This window comes from Sus scrofa, chromosome 5 (assembly GCF_000003025.6).
Source record: "Sus scrofa isolate TJ Tabasco breed Duroc chromosome 5, Sscrofa11.1, whole genome shotgun sequence".
Classification (NCBI taxonomy): domain Eukaryota; kingdom Metazoa; phylum Chordata; class Mammalia; order Artiodactyla; family Suidae; genus Sus; species Sus scrofa.
The window spans coordinates 46,357,762-46,378,971 of NC_010447.5; the positions used below are offsets into that span (position 1 = coordinate 46,357,762).

Here is a 21,210-nt window from a genome sequence, read left to right on the forward strand (position 1 = left end):
GTCTATGGATTTTTAGGTTGTTTCTGTGTCCTGGCTATTGTGAATAGTGCTGCAATGAATATACAGGTGCAAGTATCTTTTTGAATGAAAGTTTTGTCCAGATATATGCCCAGGAGTGGGACTGCTGGATCATACGGTAGTTCTATATTTAGTTTTCTGAGGAACTTCCGAACGGTTTTCCACAGTGCTTGTAACAATTTACATTCCCACCAACAGTGAAGGAGGGTTCCCTTTTCTCCATACCCTCTCTAGCATTTGTTTTTGTTAACTTGTTAATAATGGCCATTTTGATTGGTGTAAGGTGGTACCTCATTGTAGTTTTGATTTGCATTTCTCTAATAATTAATGATGATGAGCATTTTTTCATGTGCCTACTGACTATATGTCTTCTTTGAAGAAATCTATTTAGATCTGCTGCTCATTTTTCCATTGGGTTTTTTGGTTTTTGTTGTTATTGAGATGCATGAGTTGTTTGTATATTTTGGAGATTAGACCCTTGTCAGCTGCATTGTTTGCAAAGATTTTCTCCCATTCTGTGGGTTGTCTTTTTGTTTCTTTAATGGTATCCTTTGCTGTACAAAAAGCTTTTGAGTTTAATTAGGACCCATTGATTTATTTTTGCTTCTATAATCATTACTCTAGGAGGTGGATCAAACAAAATGTTGCTATGATTTATGTCAAAGAGCATTCTGTCTATGTTTTTCTCTAGGGTTTTTTTTTCAACTATATATATTTTATTACTCAAATCAATTTATCACATCTGTAGTTGTATAATGATCATCACAATCCAATTTTATCGGATTTCCATCCCACAACCCAAGCACATCCCCCCACCCCTCAAACTGTCTCCTCTGGAGACCACAAGATTTTCAATGTCTGTGAGTCAGCATCTACTCTGCAAAGAAGTTCAGTCTGTCCTTTTTTCAGATTCCACATACCAGTGAAAGCATTGGATGTTGGTGTCTCATTGTATGGCTGACTTCACTTAGCATGATAATTTCTAGGTCCATCCATGTTGCTAAAAATGCCAGTATTTCGTTCCTTTTAATGGCTGAGTAATATTCCATTGTGTATATGTGCCACATCTTCTTGATCCACTCCTCTGTTGATGGACATTTAGGTTGTTTCCATGTCTAGGCTATTGCAAATAGTGCTGCAATGAACATCGGAGTGCATATGTCTTTGCAAGTCATGTTTTTCTCTGGATAGATGCCCAGGAGTGGGATTGCTGGATCAAACGGTAGTTCTATTTTTAGTTTTCTAAGGAATCGCCATACTGTTTGCCACAGTGGTTGCACCAATTTACATTCCCACCAACAGTGTACTAGGGTTCATTTTTCTCCACACCCTCTCCAGCACTTACTGTTTGTAGACATTTTGATGATGGCCATTCTGGCAGGTGTAAAGTGGTACCTCATAGTGGTTTTGATTTGCATTTCTCTAATAATGAGTGATGTTGAACATCTTTTCATGTGTTTTTTGGCCATCTGTATGTCTTTGGAGAATTGTCTGTTTAGATCTTCTGCCCATTTTCTGATGGGGTTATTTGTGGGGTTTTTTGTATGGAGCTGCAGAAAGTGTTTATAAATTCTGGAGGTTAATCCCTTGTCAGTTGATTCATTTGCAAAGATTTTCTCCCATTCTGTGGGTTGTTTTTTTTTGTTTGTTTGTTTGTTTTGTTTAGGGTTTCCTTCGCTGTGCAGAAATATTTATGTTTAATTAGGTCCCATTTGTTTATTTTTGTTTTTATTGTCAATACTCTAAGAGGTGGATCTGAGAAGATATTGCTGTTGGTTATGTTAGAGAGTGTTTGGCCTATGTTTTCCTCTAAGAGTTTTATAGTGTCTGGTCTTATATCTAGGTCTTTAATCCATTTGGAGTTTATTTTTGTGTATGGTGTTAGGAAGATTTCTAATTTCGCTCTTTTCCATGTGGCTCTCCAGTTTTCCCAGCGACACTTATTGAACAAGCTGTCCTTGGAGTTCCCATAATGGCTCAGTCGTTAACGAATCCGACTAGGAACCATGAGGTTGCAGGTTCGGTCCCTGCCCTTGCTCAGTGGGTTAACGATCTGGCGTTGCTGTGAGCTGTGGTGTAGGTTGCAGATGCGGCTTGGATCCCGCGTTGCTGTGGCTCTGGTGTAGGCTAGTGGCTACAGCTCCGATTCGACCCCTAGCCTGGGAACTTCCATATGCCGTGGGAGAGCCCAAGAAATGGCAAAAAGACAAAAAAGACCAAAAAAAAAAAAAAAGCAGCTGTCCTTTCTCCATTGTATATTCTTGCCTCCTTTGTCATAGATGAGTTGGCTGTAGGTGCGTGGGTTTAATTCTGGGCTTCCTATCCTGTTCCACTGATCTATATTTCTGTCTTTGTGCCAGTAACATATGGTTTTCATGATTGTTGTTTTGCAGTATAGTCTGAGGTCTGGGAGCCTGATTCCTCCAGCTCCATTTTTCTTTTTCAGGATGTCTTTGGCTATTCTGGGTCTTTTGTGCTTTCAAACAAACTTTAAAATATTTTGTTCAAGTTCTGTGAAAAATGTCCTTGGTAATTTGATATGCATCATACTGAATCTGTAGATTGCCTTGGGTAGTACAGTCATTTTGATAATACTAACTCTTCCAATCCACGAGCATGGTATGTCTTTCCGTCTATTGGTGTCATCTTTGACTGCTTTCATCAGTGTCTTATAGTTTTCAGAGTACAGGTCTTTTGTCTTTTTAGGTAGGTTTACTCCTAGGTATTTTATTCTTTTGGATGCAATGGTAAACAGGATTGCTTCCCTAATTTCTCTTTCTGCTCTTTCATTGTTAGTGTATAGAAATGCTGTCAATTTCTGTGTATTAATTTTGTATCCTGCGACTTTGCCAAATTCATGGATGAGCTCTAACAGTTTTTTTGGTAGAGTCTTTAGGATTCTCTAGGTATAGTATTATGTCATCTGCAAATAGTGATAGTTTTACTTCTTCCTTTCCAATTTGGATTCCTTTTATTTCTTTTACTTCTCTGATTGCCATGGCTAGCACTTCCAGAACTATGTTGAAGAGTAGTGGCGAGAGTGGACATCCTTGTCTTGTTCCTGATCTCAGCGAGAATTCTTCCAGCTTTTCACCATTGAGAATGATGTTAGCTCTGGGTTTGTTATATGTGGCCTTGATGATGTTGAGGTATGTTCCCTCTATGCCCACTTTCTGAAGGGTTTTTATCAGAAATGGGTGTTGGATTTTGTCAAAGGCTTTTCCTGCATCTAATGAGAGGATCATATGGGTTTTATTCTTCAGTTTGTTAATGTGGTGTATCACACTGATTGATTTGAGGATATTGAAGAATCCTTGAATCCCTGGCATAAATCCCACTTGATCATGATGCACAATCATTTTAATGTATTGTTGGATGCAGTTTGCTAGTATTTTGTTGAGAATTATTGCACAATGTTCTCAGTGAAATTGGCTTGTAATTTTCTTTTTTTTGTGGTATCTTGGTCTGGTTTTGGTACCAGAGTGATGGTGGCCTCATAGAATGAGTTTGGAAGTGTCCCTTCCTCAGCAATTTTTTGAAATAGTTTCAGAAGGAGAGGTGTTAGCTCTTCTCTAAATGTTTGATAGAATTCGCCTGTGAAGCCATCTGGTCCTGGACTTTGTTGGAAGTTTTTTAGTCACAGTTTCAATTTCAGTTATTGTGATGGGTCCATTCATCTTTTCTATTTCATCTTGGTTTAGTCTTGGAAGATTGTACTTCTCTAAGAATTTTTCCATTTCTTCTAGGGTTCCGTTTTATTGGTGTATAGTTGTGTATAGTAGTCTCTTATGACCCTTTGTATTTCTGTGATGTCTGTTGTTACTTCTCCTTTTTCATTTCTAATTTTATTGATTTGAGTCCTCTCTCTTTTTTTCTTGCTAAGTCTGGCTAAGGGTTTATCAATGTCATTGATCTTTTCAAAGAACCAGCTTTTCGTTTCATTGATGTTTTCTATGGTTTTCTTTGTTTCTATTTCATTGCTTTCTGCTCTGATCTTTATGATTTCTTTCCTTCTACTAACTTTAGGTCTTGTCTGTTCTTCTCTCTTAAACTGCTTTAGATGTCAAGTTAGGTTGTTTATTTGAGCTATTCTTGTTTCCTGAGATAGGCTTGTATGGCTATAAACTTTCCTCTTAGAACAGCTTTTGGTGCATCCCATAGTTTGTGGAGTGTCATATCTTTGTTGTCATTTGCTTCTAGGTATTTTTAAGTTTCCTCTTTGATTTCTTCAGTGATCCATTGGTTGTTTAGTAGCATGTTGTTTAGTCTCCACGTGTTTGTGCTTTTTGCAGTTTTTTTCTTGTTGTTGATTTCAAGTCATATAGCATTGTGGTTGGAAAAGATGCTTCATGTGATTTCAATTTTCTTAACATTGCCAAGGCTTGATTTGTGGCCTAGAATGTGATCAATCTTACAGAATGTTCCATGTGCACCTGAGAAGAATGTGTATTCTGTTCCTTTTGGATGGAATGTCCTATAAATATCTATCAAGTCCACCTGCTTAATGCTTCATTCAGGGGCTATGTTTCCTTGTGGATTTTCTGTCTGGATGATCTGTCCATTGCTGTAAGTGGGGTGTTAAAGTCCCCCACTATGATCGTGTTATTGTAGATTTGTCCTTTTAAGGTTGTTAGCAGTTGCCTTATATATTGTGGTGAACCTATGTTGGGTGCGTAGATATTTACAATTGTTATATCTTCTTCTTGGATTGATCCTTTGATCATTAGGTAGTGACCTTCCTGGTCCCTTAAAATATCCTTCATTTTAAAGTCTATTTTGTCTGATATGAGTATTGATACTCCAGCTTTCTTTTGATTCCCGTTTGCACAGAATATTTTCTTCCATCCTCTCACTTTCAATTTGTATGTGTCCCTAGAAGTGAAGTGGGTCTCTTGAAGACAGCATATATATGGGTCTTGTTTTTGTATGCATTCAGCCAGTCTATGTCTTTTGGTTGGAGCATTTAGTCCATTTACATTTAAGGTAATTATTGATATGTACATTCTTATTGCCATTTTATTACCTGTTGTGGATTTGCTGTTGTTGCTCTTTTTTCTTCCCTTCTTCTCTTGTTCTCTCCTCTTGTGGTTTGATGACTATCTTTACTGTTGAATTGAGTTGACTTTTCTTGTTTGTTTGTGTATCAGTTGTAGATTTCTGGTTTGCAGTTATTCTGAAGTTTTGATATAAGAGTCTATATGTATATGAGATTGTTTTAAGTTGTTGTTCTCTTAATTGCAATTTCATCTCTGGTGTCCTGAATTTGTACCTTCCTCACAATTTCTGATTTTGGTAGCATAATTATGTGTGGATGATTTTGTATCTTTACTGTATATACACACCTTTACTGGTGAGCCTTGTCATTTGTGGTATTTTTGTTTCCTGTTGTTGTCTTTTCTTTTCCGCCTAGAGAAGTCCCTTTAGTATTTGTTGTAACACTGGTTTAGTGTTGCTGAATTCTCTCAGCTTTTGCTTGTCTGTGAAGGTTTTGATTTCTCCTTCAAATCTGAATGAGAGCCTTGCTGGGGAAAGTAATCTTGGTTGAAGGTTTTTTCCTTTCATCATGTTAAGTATATCATTCCACTCCCTTCTGGCCTGCAGAGTTTCTGCTGAAAAAGCTGCCGATAACCTTATTGGGGTTCCCTTGCATGTCATTTGTTTCTTTTCCCAAGTGCTTTTAATATTTCTCTTTGCCTTTAATTTTGGTCAGTTTGATTAATATGTGTTGCAGTGTATTCCTCCTTGGGTTTATTTTATATGGTACTTTTTGTGCTTCCTGGATTTGAGTGAGTGGTTCCTTTCCCATGTTAGGGAAGTTTTCGGCTATTATCTCTTGGAATATTTTTTCTGTCCCCTTCTCTCTCTCTTCTCCTTCTGGCACCTCTATAATACGGATGTTGGTGCATTTAACATTGTCACAGAGATCTCTGAGACTCTCTTCATTTGTTTTCAATCTTTTTTCTCTTTTCTGTTCTGCATCTGTAATTTCTACTAATCTGTCCTCCGCCTCGCTTATTCATTCTTCTGACTCCTGTATTCTGCTGTTAGTTGCTTCTAGTGAATTTTTTATTTCGGTTATTGTAGTTGCATCTCTTGTTGCTTAAGTTTTATATCTTGTATCTCTTTGCTCAGTGTTTCCTGTAAGTCATCCATCTTTGCCTCCAGTTTGTTTCCAATGCCTTGCATCATCTTCAATATTGACAATCTAAAGTCTTTTTCCTGGAGGCTGAGAATCTCCTCATTGCTTAGCTAATTTTCTGGGGTTTTTCCCTTCTCCCTCATCTGAGTTACAGTTCTCTGTCTTTTCATTTGTATAGGTTTTTGGTGTGGTGACCTTTTTGCAGACAGTAGAGTTGTAGCTGCTCTTACTTCTGGTGTCTGCCCCCGTTGTGGCTGAAGTCATTATGGGGGCTTGCTGTAGGCTTCCTCATGAGAAGGGCTGATGCTTGCCCACTGGTAGATGGAGCTTATTCCTATCCCTCTGGTGGGTGGGGCTTAGTCTCTGGATGGGATTACAGGCACCTGTGTGCCTGAGGGGTCTTTAGGGAGCCTGTTTACTGAGGGGCAGGGCTGTGATCCCACCTGGATTATTGTTTGGCCTGGGGCTTCTCAGTGCTGATGGGTGGGTCCAGATTTTCCCAAAATGGCCACCTCCAGAGAAAGGCAAGCTGATGAATATTCCTGAGAGCTTTGCTTTCAAAGTCCTTCCCTCGCAAGAAGCCACATTCACCCCTGTTTTCCTAGGAGGTCCTCCAAGAATTGCAGTCAGGTTTGACCCAGATTCCTATGGAGACTGCTTTGCCCTGGGACCCAGTGCACATGAAAGTCTGTGTGTGACTTTTAAGAATGGCGTCTCTCCCTCGCCAAAGTGGGTATAGAGGGAACATTCCTGAATATAATCAAAGCCATTTATGATAAACCCACAGCAAATATAATACTCAATGGGGAAAAACTGAAAGCCTTCTCACTCAAATCTGGAACAAGACAGGGATGCCCACGCTCACCACTGCTCTTCAACATAGTTTTGGAAGTCTTAGCCACAGCAATTAGACAAACAAAAGAAATAAAAGGCATCCATATAGGAAGAGAAGAGATAAAACTGTCACTGTATGCAGATGACATGATACTATACATAGAAAACCCGAAGGACTCAACCCCAAAACTACTTGAACTGATTCATAAATTCAGCAAAGTAGCAGGATATAAGATTAACACTCAGAAGTCAGTTGCATTTCTGTATACCAGCAATGAAATATTAGAAAAGGAATACAAAAATACGATACCTTTTAAAATTGCACCTCACAAAATCAAATACCTCGGAATACACCTGACCAAGGAGGTAAAGGGCCTATATGCCGAGAACTATAAAACTTTAATCAAAGAAATCAAAGAAGATGGAAAGAAATGGAAAGATATTCCATGTTCCTGGATTGGGAAAATCAATATTGTAACAATGGCCATACTACCCAAAGCAATCTACAGATTCAATGCAATCCCTATCAAATTACCCATGACATTTTTCACAGAGCTAGAACAAACAATGCAAACATTTATATGGAACAACGAAAGACCCAGAATCGCCAAAGCAATCCTGAGAAACAAAATCCAAGCAGGAGGCATAACTCTCCCAGACTTCAAGAAATACTACAAAGCCACAGTCATCAAAACAGTGTGGTACTGGTACCAAAACAGACAGACAGACCAATGGAACAGAAGAGAGAATCCAGAAATAAACCCTGACACCTATGGTCAATTAATCTTTGACAAGGGAGGCAAGAACATAAAATGGGAAAAAGAAAGTCTATTCAGCAAGCATTGCTGGGAAACCTGGACAGCTGCATGCAAAGCAATGAAACTAGAACACACCCTCACACCATGCACAAAAATAAACTCAAAATGGCTGAAAGACTTCACTATACGACAGGACACCATCAAACTCCTAGAAGAAAACACAGGCAAAACACTCTCTGACATCAACATCATGAATATTTTCTCAGGTCAGTCCCCCAAAAGCAATAGAAATTAGAGCAAAAATAAACCCATGGGACCTCATCAAACTGAAAAGCTTTTGCACTGCAAAGGAAATCCAAAAGAAAACAAAAAGACAACTTACAGAACCGGACAAAATAGTTTCAAATGATGCAACTGACAAGGGCTTAATCTCTAGAATATATAAACAACTTATACAACTCAACAGCAAAAAAGCCAATCAATGGAAAAATGGGCAAATGATCTGAATAGACATTTCTCCAAGGAAGATATACAGATGGCCAACAAACACATGAAAAAATGCTCAACATCGCTGATTATAAGAGAAATGCAAATCAAAACTACCATGAGATACCACCTCACACCAGTCAGAATGGCCATCATTAATAAATCCACAAATAACAAGTGCTGGAGGGGCTGTGGAGAAAAGGGAACCCTCCTGCACTGTCGGTGGGAATGGAAACTGGTACAGCCACTATGGAGAACAGTTTGGAGATACCTTAGAAATCTATACATAGAACTTCCATATGACCCCACAATCCCACTCTTGGGCATCTATCTGGACAAAACTCTACTTAAAAGAGACGCGTGCACCCGCATGATCATTGCAGCACTATTCGCAATAGCCAAGACATGGAAACAACCCAAATGTCCATCGACAGATGATTGGATTCGGAAGAGGTGGTATATATACACAATGGAATACTACTCAGCCATAAAAAAGGATGACATAATGCCATTTGCAGCAACATGGATGGAACTAGAGACTCTCATCCTGAGTGAAATGAGCCAGAAAGACAAAGACAAATACCATACGATATCACTCACAACTGGAATCTAATATCCAGCACAAATGAACATCTCCTCAGAAAAGAAAATCATGGACTTGGAGAAGAGACTTGTGGCTGCCTGATGGGAGGGGGAGGGGGAGGGAGTGGGAGGGATCGGGAGCTTGGGCTTATCAGACACAACTTAGACTAGATTTACAAGGAGATCCTGCTGAATAGCATTGAGAACTTTGTCTAGATACTCATGTTGCAACAGAAGAAAGGGTGGGGGAAAAATGTAATTGTAATGTATACATGTAAGGATAACCTGACCCCCTTGCTGTACAATGGGAAAATTAAAAAAAATTATTAAAAAAAAAAAGAATGGCATCTCTGTTTTCCCCAGCCCCATGGAGCTCCTGCTCACAAGTCCCACTGGCCTTCAATGCCAGATGCTCCAGGGTCTCTTTTTCCCAGTGCCAGATCCCCACACGTGAGAGTTTGATGTAGGGCTCAGAATGCTCACTCCTGTAGGTGAGTCTCTGTGAACCAGTTAGTTTCAAGTCTGTGGGGCTTCCCACCCAGGAGGTATGGGGTTGTTTATATCATGTAATCCCCCCTCCTACCTCTTGATGTGGCCTCCTCTTTGTCTTCTGGAGTAGAGTATCTTTTTTAAGGTTTCTGGTCCATTTGGGTGGAGATTGTTCAGCCTTTAGTTGTGAATTTTGTTGTTTTTATGAGAGAAGTTGAGCTCCAGTCCTTCTATTCTGCCATCTTAATCCCATCTCCTCTATATCAACTTTTTTCTTCTGTTCTTCCTCTAGCGTCATTTGCTCACAGAATACTGCATGCATGAACCTTGCCCAGGGCACTTCAGAGCAGAGTCCCCTGCACAAAACGACTGTGGCCATACCTCCCCTCTGACCTTGTGCTGAAGCCCTGTGCACAACACTGGAATTCTTATCTAGGAGTTTTATAGTATCTGGCCTTACATTTAGGTCTTCTGTTTTGGTGTCAGTACCATGCTGTTTTGATGACTGTAGCTATGCAGTATAGTCTGAAGTCAGGGAGTGAAGTGCCTGATTGATGGAATTAGACTCTGAAGCCATCAGGTCCTAGACCTTTGATTTTTGGAAGTTTATAAATCACATTTTCAATTTCAGTACTTTTGATTGGTCTATTCGTATTTTCTGTTTCTTCCTGGTTCAGTCTTGGTAGGTTGTACCTTTGTAAGAATCTGCCCATTTCTTCTAGGTTGTCCATTTTATTGGTATATGGTTCTTATATTAGTTTCTTATGATCCTTTGTAGTTCTGTATTGTCAGTTATAATTTCTCCTTTTTCACTTCTAACATTATTGATTTGAACCATCTCCCTTTTTTCTTGATGAGTCTGGCTAAAGGTTTATGAATTTTGTTGATCTTTTCAAAGAACCAACTTGTGATCTTCTCTATTGTTTTCTTTGTCTCTGTGTCATTAATTTCTGCTCTAATTTTTATGATTTCTTCCCTTCTACTAATTTTTGGCTTTGTCTGTTCTTCTTTCTCTAGGTGTTTTAGGTGTAAGGTTAGGTTGTTTATTGGAGATCTTTCTTCTTTCCTGAGATAAGACTTTATTGCTATAAACTTCCCTCTCACAACTGCTTTTGCTGTGTCCCATAGGTTTTGGGTTATTGTATCTTCATTGCCATTTGTCTCTAAGTATCTTTTAATTTCCTCTTTGATTTCTTCAATGATCCATTGGTTGTTTAGTAGCATATTGTTTAGCTTCCAGGAGTTCGTGTTTTTTGCTATTTTTTTCTTGCAGTTGGTTTCTAGCCTCAGAGTATTGCAGTTGGTGAAAATCCTTGAAATAATTTTAATTTTTAAAAATTTACCAAGGCTTAATCTGTGGGCTAAGATGTAATCTATCTTGGAGAATGTTCCATGAGCACTTAAGAAGAATGTATATTTTGCTGCTCTGGGAGGGAATGTTGTATAAATGGCAGTTAACTCTATATGATCTAGGGTGTCATTTAAGGCCTGTGTTTTCTTGTTGATGTTCTGTAAGGATGATCTGTTCGTTGATGTAAGTGGGATGTTAAAGTCTCCAACTATGATTGCATTGCTGCCAATTCTCCTTTTATTGCTGTTAGCAGTTGCCTTATATACTGTGGTGCTCCTATGTTGGGTGCACAATTACAATTATGATATCTTCTTCTTAGATGGATCCTTTGATCATTATGTAGTACCCTTCTTTGTCTCTTGTGATTTTCTTTATGTTAAAGTCTATTTTGTCTGATATGAGTATTGCTACTTCTGATTTCTTTTGATTTCCATTTGCATGTAATACCTCTACCATCTCCTCACTTTTGGTATGTATGTGTCCTAAGGTCTGAAGTGGGTGTCTTGTAAACAGCATATATATGGGTCTTGTTTTTGTATCCATTTAGCCAGTCTGTGTCTTTTGGTTGGAGCATTTATTCCATTACAATCAATGTAATTATGGATAATGATAAGTATGTACTTATTGCCATTTTCTAAATTTTACTGGGTTGCTATTTTAGTTCTTTTTTCTTCCCTTCCTCTTTTGCTGTTTTCTCTTGTGATTTACTGACTATCTTTAGTATTGTGTTTGGACTGCTTTTTCTTTATGTGTGTGTCCGTTATAGTTTTTTGGTTTGTGGTTCCCATTAGATGTTGATATAACCATCTATGTATGTAAAGAATTGGTTTTGGTTGCTGGCCTCTTAATTTCAAATGCATTTTCAACGTTCTGCATTTGTCCTGTCCTCTTATGCTTGCTAGTTTTGATATCATATTCATCAATGGGTGATTTCCTACTTTTATGTTTGCCTTTACCAGTGAGCTTTCTCATTTGTAATTTCCTTGTTTCTAATTGTGTTTTTTTTTGTTTGTTTGTTTGTTTGTTTTTTTCCTGCCTGGAGAATTTCCTTTAGTAATTGCTGCAGAGCTGGTTTGGAGGTTCTGAATTTTCTTGGCTTTTGCTTGTCTGAAAAGTTTGTGATCTTTCCATCATATCTGAATGAGAACTTTGCTGGGTAGAGTATTCTTGGTTTTAGGTTCCTCCCCTTCTATCACCTTAAATATATCTTGCCACTACCTTCTAGCTTGCAGAGTTTCTGACGAACAATCAGCTCTTATCCTTATGTGGGGTGGGGTGGGTGGGTTCCCTCGTATGTTATTTGTTGCTTTTCCCTTGTGGATTTTAATGTTTTTTCTTTGTATTTGATTTTTGTCAGTTTCAATAGTATGTATCTTACTGTGTTTCTTCTTAGGCTTATCCTGTATGGGATTCTCTGTGCTTCCCCAACTTGAGTGAGTGCTTCCTTTCCCATATGAGGGAAGTTTTCAGTTATAATCCCTTTAAATATTTTCTCTGCCTACCCCCCTTCTCCTTCTGGAACCTCTATGATGTGGATGTTGGTAGATTTAATGCTGTCCCAGAGGAATCTTAGATTCTCTTTAGTTCTTTTCATTCTTTTTTCTTTATTCTTTTCTGTGGTAGTGACTTCCATCACTCTGCCTTCTACTTCACTTATTTGTTCTTCTGCCTCTGTTATTCTGCTATTGATTCCTTCTAGTGTATTTTTCATTTCAGATATTGTGCTATGAATCTTAGTTTGCTTGCTCTTTAAATCCTCTAGCTCTTTATTAAACATTTCTTATAACTTCTTGATCTGTGTCTCCATTCTTTTTTGGATATCTTGGGTCATCTTTACTATCATCACTCTGAATTATTTTTCAGGCAGACTGCCCATCTCCTCTTCAATTTTTTGTTTTTATGTGGTTTTGTTTCTTTATTCTGAAAGCTATTTCTTTGTCATCTCATAGTGTCTACCTTTCTATGTTTATCGTCCCCTTGACAGCAGGTATACAGATGCAGCAGCTGGTGCCTAATCCTGGAGTTCTCAGGGGTGGAAGAAGCTCACATGTACCCAGACCACGTGGGGCAGCGGTATCACACTGCCTCTCCTGGGGCCAGGTGGCTTCTAGGGATGGGGTCTTTGAGGGGGGTGGCGGTGATTCACAGTTGATGGGATTGCTCTTGTGGTGGGGTGGGTAAAGTATGAAGTGGCTCCTGCGACCCCTTCCACTACCAGGCAGCTCTCTGTAGCTGGCAATGTCAGCAGCTGTTCCTGGCCTCCCCCTCTTTGCCTGGGAGGCTCTTGGGATTGCTTTTCAGGGGTAGGTGCCATTTGCAGTCACTCCCTCTGTTTTGCCACTCTAGGGAGCATTCTCTGTAGCCCCAAGGGCAGGGGATGCTCCCTAACTGTATCTCAAAGGCTCTCATGTAGCTGTAGGATCTGTGCCATTCCCATGGTCTCTCCACCTGCCGGGCCACTGGTAGGAGTGCTGTCTATAGCTGCCTCAGAGCTTGTGCTTTTCCCATGGTCATTCTGCCCACTTGGCAAGTTGCTCACGGCTCTTATGGCTAGCTGCAGAACATATGCTACTTGCACCATTCCTGCTGCTAGCCACAGAACATGCACTACTCCTGTGGGCCTATGCCAGGCCACTAGCAGGAGCTGTGGAGCTTGTGCTATTTCTGCTGTCCCTCTGACCAGCTGCCAGGCCGTTTGCAGCTCCCAGGGCCATTTGCGCTGTTTCCACTTCACTCTGCCTGGCTGCTGGGCCATTTGTAACTCCTACGGCCAGCTGTACTGCTTGTACTATTTCCTAGCTGTGGAATGTGTACCACTACTGTGCCCCCCCTGCCGGGCTGCTGGCACTAGTGCTATTCCTGAGGTCATTCTTCCCATCCAAGTTCTCTGTAGCCCTAAGGGTGGGGGCTTCTCCCCAGCTGTTTGTTGCTAGGCAGCAGCTGCTCCCAGGTGGCTCCTGGAGCTAGAGCAGTTAGTGTCCTGAAGCCTGAGAGCACGCACAGGGAACAAGGCTAAAGTGGATCCTGCCACTTCCCTCCTGCACCCCGAAACAATGGTGCCTGGCCTCCAAGCCCGACCACATTTCCTCAGCTTACACCCTCAAATATGATTACCCTAGACTCCAGTCCCTCCAGGTTGTCTCCTCATGGCCAACTTTTGTTTTCCCATGTAGCCAGCCCCAGCCCTCTCTCTGAGTCTGATCTCTAAAGCCGGAGTCCCCATACCAGCATGTGGTTTGGAAGTGCAGGGCAGTAGCCCTTACTGTTTGTGGAGGACCATTCCCATTTTAACTGCTTCACATCAATTGCTGTGTTCTTCTCCAATACTCTAAAGTTCCTCCTCTGTCCTGGCTGATCTCCCTTGCTGGTGGGGGGACTTCCCAGGGTCTAGAGGATTTTCCTTTTTCCAGCTCCCTCCTGGGGTGCAGTTCCCATCCTGCTTCCTTTCTCATTTTTTTCTTTTTCTTCTTTCTTTTGTCCTACTAGGTCTCTTGAAGTTTTTCTTGCTCTATCAGAATCCTGAGGTCATTTGTGAGTATTCAGCAAATGTTCTATGCAAATAGTTCCCCATGTAGATGGATTTTCAAAGTATTTGTGGGAGTAGGTGAGCCTCACATCCTACTACTCCGCCCTCTTCTCTTCCACCCCTTCCCATTATAGTTTATTACAAGATATTGGATATAGTCCCTGTGCTATATGGTAGGACCTTGTATTTATCATATAGTAGTTTGTATCTGCTAATCACATACTCTTAATTTATCTCTCCTCACTGCTTTTGCCTTTGGCAACCATAAGTTTGTCTTCTATGTCTGTATATTTTGTAAATGAGTTGATTTGTATCTTTTTTTAAGATTCCACATATAAGTGATATCATATATTTGTCTTTCTCTGACTTACTTCATTGGAATGATAATCTCTGGGTCCATCCAAGTTGCTGCAAATGGCATTATTTCATTCTTTTTATGGCTGAGTAATATTCCATTGTATATATGTACCACATTTTTTTCCATTCATCTGTTAATGGGCATTTAGGTTGCTTCTATGTCTTGGCTCTTGTAAATAGTGCTGCAATGAACACTGGGGTACATGTATCTCTTTGATTTATGGTTTTCTCTGGGTTTATGTCCAGAAGTGGGATTGTTGGATTATACATAGCTCTATTTTTAGCTTTTTAAGAAACCTACTGTTGTCTAGAGTGGCTGCACCAATTTACATTGTCAGCAACAGTGTAGGAGTATTCCCTTTTTCCCATAGCCTCTCCAGTATTTATTTGTAGACTTTTTGATGATGGCCATTCTGACTGGTGGGAGGTGATACCTCGTTGTAGTTTTGGGGAAAATCTTAGTTTTAAAGCTATTTGCATTGCTAAAAATTCCCTAAGCCTGAAAATACAGTGATTAAGAGTTTTTCAAAAACCAAAAGGGTGAGAAGTTGCCAAAGAAAACTTACCAAGGAGTGGTTCGTGACTATGGGGAACAACAGCACTCTGGTTTTGCTTTGTAGCCTCTTGCTCTCCTATTTCAGAATGACTTAGTGTAGTCAACTCCTTACTTGACATCTGAAAGGGTAGAATAAGAAATAGTAAGTTTCCTGCTTGAATGAAATAAAGACATCTTAGCAGTTTTCAGATGTGGGCCTGTCCCCACTGACATTAATAATATGGCAGCTTGCATTTACTCTGAGTATTCTGAGCTAAGCATTCCACAAGCATCACCTTGTTTCATGCTACAAATGTTGGGAGGTCAAGAATCTAAGGTCTAAAGAGGCTAGTATGATGCCCAAAATGTTGAAGCCATGATTCTAACCCAAGTCTACTTGATTCCAAAGCCCCCATATTATTCACAACCATAATTGAATTATATATATAAGGAAAAGTTTTGGATTAAGAAGGAAAAGCTATTACAATTTTAAAAAACGGGGAGTTCCCATTGTAGCTCAGTGGGTTAAGAACCTGACATAGTGTCCATGAAGACGTGGGTTTGATCCCTGGCCTCACTCAGTAGGCTAAGGATTGGCATTGTCACAAGCTGCAGCATGGATCACACATGTGGCTCAGATATGGCATTGCCATGGCTGTGGCATAGACCTGCAGCTGCAGCTCTAATTAGACCCCTAGCCTGGGAACCTCTGTATGGCACAGGTGCAGCTGTCAAAAGAAAAAGAAAATGATGGTAAAACTACCCTTCATATGAAACTACAATGGGAAATACTGCTTTGGAGTAGGGAATGGATTAAACTGGAGACTTTTACCAAGTTGTCATACTGTTAATTAGTTACAGGGCAAACAATCTAATCCTCAATGCATCTCATCAAGAACTCATTTACCAACAACAAAAACAAAAGGAGTTCCCATCGTGGCACAGTGGAAACAAATCTGACTAAGAAGCATGAGGTTGTGGGTTCGATCCCTGGCCTCCCTCAGTGGATTAAGGATCCAGTGTTGCCATGAGCTGTGGTGTAAGTTGCAGACGTGGCTTGGATCCCAAGTTGCTGTGGCTGTGGCATAGGCCGGCAGCTGTAGCTCCAGTTAGACCCCTAGCCTGGGAACTTTCATATGCCGCCGGTGCGGCACTAAAAAGACAAAAAACAAGAAAACCCTCATTTACCTATATTATCATATTAAATTGATGAACTTTACCACAGAATGCCTATTTAATGTACACTACTTGGAGATTTTTGTGTTACAAGGACTTAAATCCCTGTTTCTAGTTTATTGTCTCGGATAAAATGGGTACCAAATAAACGTTTGCTAAATATATAAATAAATCTTGAAAATACTAGGTCCAAAGTCTATATTAGTATAAAAAAGATATTTTCAAGTTCCCTCTTGATCCTGGTCAGATTTATTTTCTCTTTTCTCCTATATTGTTATACCACTTAGTTTATATACCTACTTTAGAGCTTTCTGTTGTGTGAGATATATCAGAATTATACTGTATGGGAGTTAAGTAATGATATGTGAGTCAGATATTCAGTACTATGTTTAGTCATTTTTGTATATGCAACAGTGCACTTTAAACAGTATTTGTTCAACTGAATTAAATAGTATGTACTATCTAATTTGTAACTTATACCCTTTGAACTTTTTTCCAGACCATAAAGAGTACATTTAATCCACCAAATTGCAATCTATGAAAATAACAATAATAATAGCTATGGTTTATTGAGCACATATTGTGTCCCAGGCACTGCGAAGTTTTTGTTTGTGTATTAAATCACTTCATTTACATACCACCCCAAGAGACTGGTGCTATTATTAATCCCTGTTTTACAGGCGAGGAAATTGAGGGGCAAAGTTCAAATAACAAACAGGAGGTTACCCAAGCAGTAAGTGTCTAAATCACAACTTGGACACAGAAAGAATGGTTTCAGGGACTTGACTTTTTTTAAAAAAAAAAATTATTTTACATTGGAGTATAGTTGATTTATCAATGTTGTGTTCATTTCAGGTGCACAGCAAAGTGATTCATTTATACATATACATATACTGATTCTTTTTCAGATTCTTTTCCAAATAGGTTATTAGAGAATATTGAGTAGAATTCCCTGTGCTATACAGTAGGTCCCTGTTGATTATCTATTTTGTATATAGTAGTGTAAATATCTTAATCCCAAACTCCTCTAATTTATCACTTCCCCTGATGTTTCCTCTTTGGTAACTGTAAGTTTGAATTCAAGATCTGTGAGTCTGTTTCTGTTTTGTAAATAAATTCATTTGTATCATTAAAAAAAACTTGTATGGCCACACCTGCAGCATATGGAAGTTCCTGGGCCAGGAACTGAATGTGAGCCACAGCTGCGATTTATGCCACAGCTGTGGCAACACTAAATCCTTTAACCCATTGCTCCAGGCCAGGATTCGAACCTGTGCCTCCACAGTGACCCGAGCTGCTGCAGTTGGATTTGTAACCCACACCACAGCAGCACTCTAACTTGTATCATTTTTAAATTATATTCCACATATGAGTGATATTGTGTGATGTTTGTCTTTCTCTGTCTGACTTATTTCACTTAGTATGATACTCTCTAGTCCATCTATGTTGCTGCAAATGGTATTATTTCATTTTTTATGACTGAGTAATATTCCATTGTATATATGTACCATATCTTCTTTTATCCATTCCTCTGCCAGAGACTTCACTCTTAACTACTATTGTACATTGCCTCCTAAAAATTATGAGCCTAGCTAGAAAGACTTCATTTTTTTACAGGATGGCTTTTTTTCTCAAAAGAAACAATCATGGTGGAAAAAAATTTTTTGTCTATTTATTTCATGAATACTATCAGTTACGATGGTACTTACATTCCTGCAGTTTATGGTGTGAGTATCTTTCAATAAATCTGTTGGACTTGAATCATCAGGGGATGATGAAGACTGTAACCTTCAAAAAGTGACACATAAAACATTTTATGTGTCTATATATATTTCAGAAAAACTTTCTCCTCTGAATACATAATCTACTGGTAAAAATACAGGGAGGAACATGAGATGAAATATCATGACAATTTTCATAATCAGACTGACTCGTTCAGTGCCAAACTTATTTTTCATTCTGTGCCAAACTTACTTTTGACTACGCAGTGCTGAAAACATTCTATAGTAAATAGCAACATAAAACTCTGAGGTGAAAGCTCTTAAGTAAATCACATTACCTGTCTTAATACAGCATGTGGCAAAATAATGGAATGATGACACAGTTCAAAATAAGCATTCACATCAAGAATCTATTCCTTATCAAGATACATGAAAAGCAGAACTAAGAGTAAAATAAAATTTCCTAACATCCTGAAACCCTTTTTTTGAAGTGGAAAATGTGGGGGTTTTTTTGTTTTTTGTTTTTTTTTGTCTTTTTGTCTTTTTAGGGCCACATTGGAGGCATATGGAGATTCCCAGGCTAGGGGTCTAATCGGAGCCATAGCCACCAGCCTACACCAGAGCTACAGCAACGCGTGATCTGAGCTGCGTCTGCAACCTACACAGCTCACGGCAATGCCGGATTGTCAACCCACTGAGCAAGGGCAGGGACCAAACCCGCAACCTCATGGTTCCTAGTCGGATTCGTTAACCACTGCACCACGACAGAAACTCCAAATGTGTCATATTTTTACTATAATAAGTCATCCCCAGATACAAATATCAATGGAATACATAAAGACATAAACATAATCATATGCTTTGGTCATAAGTCTCTTCAAGACTGTGTAAAACTGACAGTGTCATATATTATTAAATGCTCAATTATGTGATTCTGGCATAAACATAACTTTATGTCCTTATGTATTCCCAAGAAGGCAGCTGATAAGAAGTTATAGAGGGAGAAATTAAATCTGAGGAATGAAATGAATTAGTTAGGAAACATAGATAAAAAGATTGGTGACATCACTTGAGGATTTTTCATAGGGCAGTCAACATAAATAGCTTGGCTGGCTTCCCATTCTGCGGTTCATGGTTTAAAATCCCCTCCAGCTCAATTAGTCTTAAAGATGAAAACTATACCTCCTACCATGCACTGATTAATCTTCTGAAATAGGACTTTCTTTGTATTAGTCCACTGGGCAGAAATTTGCTATTTAAGTCCATCCACTAGTTGACTTCAACTTAGTTGAAAGTCCCTTTGAGTTAAAACTCAGTTGCTCAGCAATCTGACTCCTTTCTCAATGAATCTCCATGTTTGGTAAAACCAACACACTCTCTTCCACACTCCTCCACTGCACTGGCTGAGGTGCCTCCATACATAAAAGCTCTCCCCACTACATCCCGGACATTCTTTTTTTTATTTAAAGGGCTGCACTCACAGCATATGGAGGTCCCCAGACAAGGAGCTGAATCAGAGCTGCAGCTGCTGGCCTGAACCACAGCCACAGCAATGCAGGATCTGAGCTGTGTCTGCAACCTATACCACAGCTTATGGCAACACCAGATCTTTAACCCTCTGAGCAAGGCCAGGGATCGAACCTGCATCCTCATGGATCCTAGTTGGGTTCATTACTGCTGAGCCACGACAGGAATTCTGCATCCTGGACATTCTAATGATACCCATCTAGCAATGACTGGCTCATTTCCACTTTCTTTATGATGCCCTTCCAGCATATATGGTCAAATTAACTTCATTGACCATTCAATGGGGAAGGGACAGTTTTTTCAGCAAACGATGTGAGAAATATCTACATGCATATGAAGGAATTTGGACTCTAATCCTACTTGGGATAATCTTTTGGTCAAACTTTGCCCTATTTAGTACAAACATTTACAATTCAATCCAGAAATACATTTTTAAGCTTTTATTATGGAAAACTTCAAACAGATATAAAAGTAGAAAATGTAACGAAATATCATACACTCACCAAACAACTTCCGTAATTGTTCTTTTCTAATCTTATTAAATATATTTAACCCAAACTCATACATCCCCTCTCCTCCCAGACCGTTCACCATTTAAATTGTAGACACTTCTCATTCCAGAAATACTAATTTAATTGATTATGCGGTGTTACCCATGATTTAACTGTTTTCTGGGGGTTATCACGCATACCTCTTAAAAATTGAATTCAAAAACATTGTCTTTCTAAAATCCAGAGGAATTCTGAGTTTGAAACCTATCTGGCCTAAAGGGTTTTAGATGAGCAGTTATGGGCCCATATATACACATATTCACACATTCCTCACATACCTTTCTTTTGTCTTATAGAAGTGGGTTATTATACATGTCATTCTTTTGTTCTACTACTGTGCTTTTTTCTAGTAACCATACAAAACTCTTTCCATATTGGCATAAATAGAGCTACCTAATATTTAACTGTTACAGAGTACTCCATTGTATGGATATATGCCATAATAAGTTATGGTTGTGATAAATATTTAAAATTTTTTTTCCTTTTTTTTTGCCTTTTCTAGGGCTGCACCTGCAGCATATGGAGGTTCCCAGGCTAGGGGTCTAGTTGGAGCTGTTGCCGCCAGCCTACGCCAGAACCACAGCAATGCCAGATCTGAGCCGCGTCTGCAACCTACACCACAGCTCACGGCAATGCCAGATCCTTAACCCACTGAGCGAGGCCAGGGATCGAGCCTACAACTTCATGGTTCCTAGTTGGATTCTTTAACCACTGAGCCATGATGGGAACTCCAAATATTTCAATATTTAAATCACTACTGTAAACAGTGCAGCAAGGAACAGTCTTGTTCATGGATCTTTGTGTGGTTGTGTAAAAATATTTTCTCCTGGAGTAGAGTTGCTGACTCTATGATTATATATACCTATATCTTTGATGGGAGATATCAAATTGCTCTCTGAAGCGGTTGCACTAGTTTATACCCCATGGACAGTGTAAGATACACTGTTTCCTCATATTCTCACCAATACTATCGAACCTTCAAATCTTTGACAACTCCTAAATGAAAAAAAGGTTCTCATGATTGTTTAATTTTGTATACATATAATTTTAACTAAGAGTGGGGATGAGCAAGTTTTAAAGTTTTTCCTCTATTTTCTTCTATTCATATCCTCTCTTCAACCTTTTTTATAATTGAGGTATTTGAAAAATTTATTTAATAA

The 21,210-nt window shown here is 39.2% G+C and overlaps 1 protein-coding gene across 10 annotated transcripts in view; it reads right to left on the minus strand.

The window, feature by feature from the left end:
• ARNTL2 (aryl hydrocarbon receptor nuclear translocator like 2) overlaps positions 1–21,210 on the minus strand; it is a 192,497-nt gene that overhangs the window by 67,889 nt on the left and 103,398 nt on the right. For 8 of the 10 annotated variants that reach the window (XM_021092159.1, XM_021092157.1, XM_021092153.1 and 5 more), the window contains 2 exons: positions 17,961–18,039; positions 15,107–15,215 (listed from right to left, as the gene is read on the minus strand). In XM_021092159.1, coding sequence (XP_020947818.1) covers positions 15,107–15,215; positions 17,961–18,039 — 188 coding nt within the window. Of the gene's footprint in view, positions 1–15,106; positions 15,216–17,960; positions 18,116–21,210 lie in introns of those variants that run through there. The other 2 variants (XR_002344063.1, XM_021092158.1) reach the window with 2 other exon arrangements.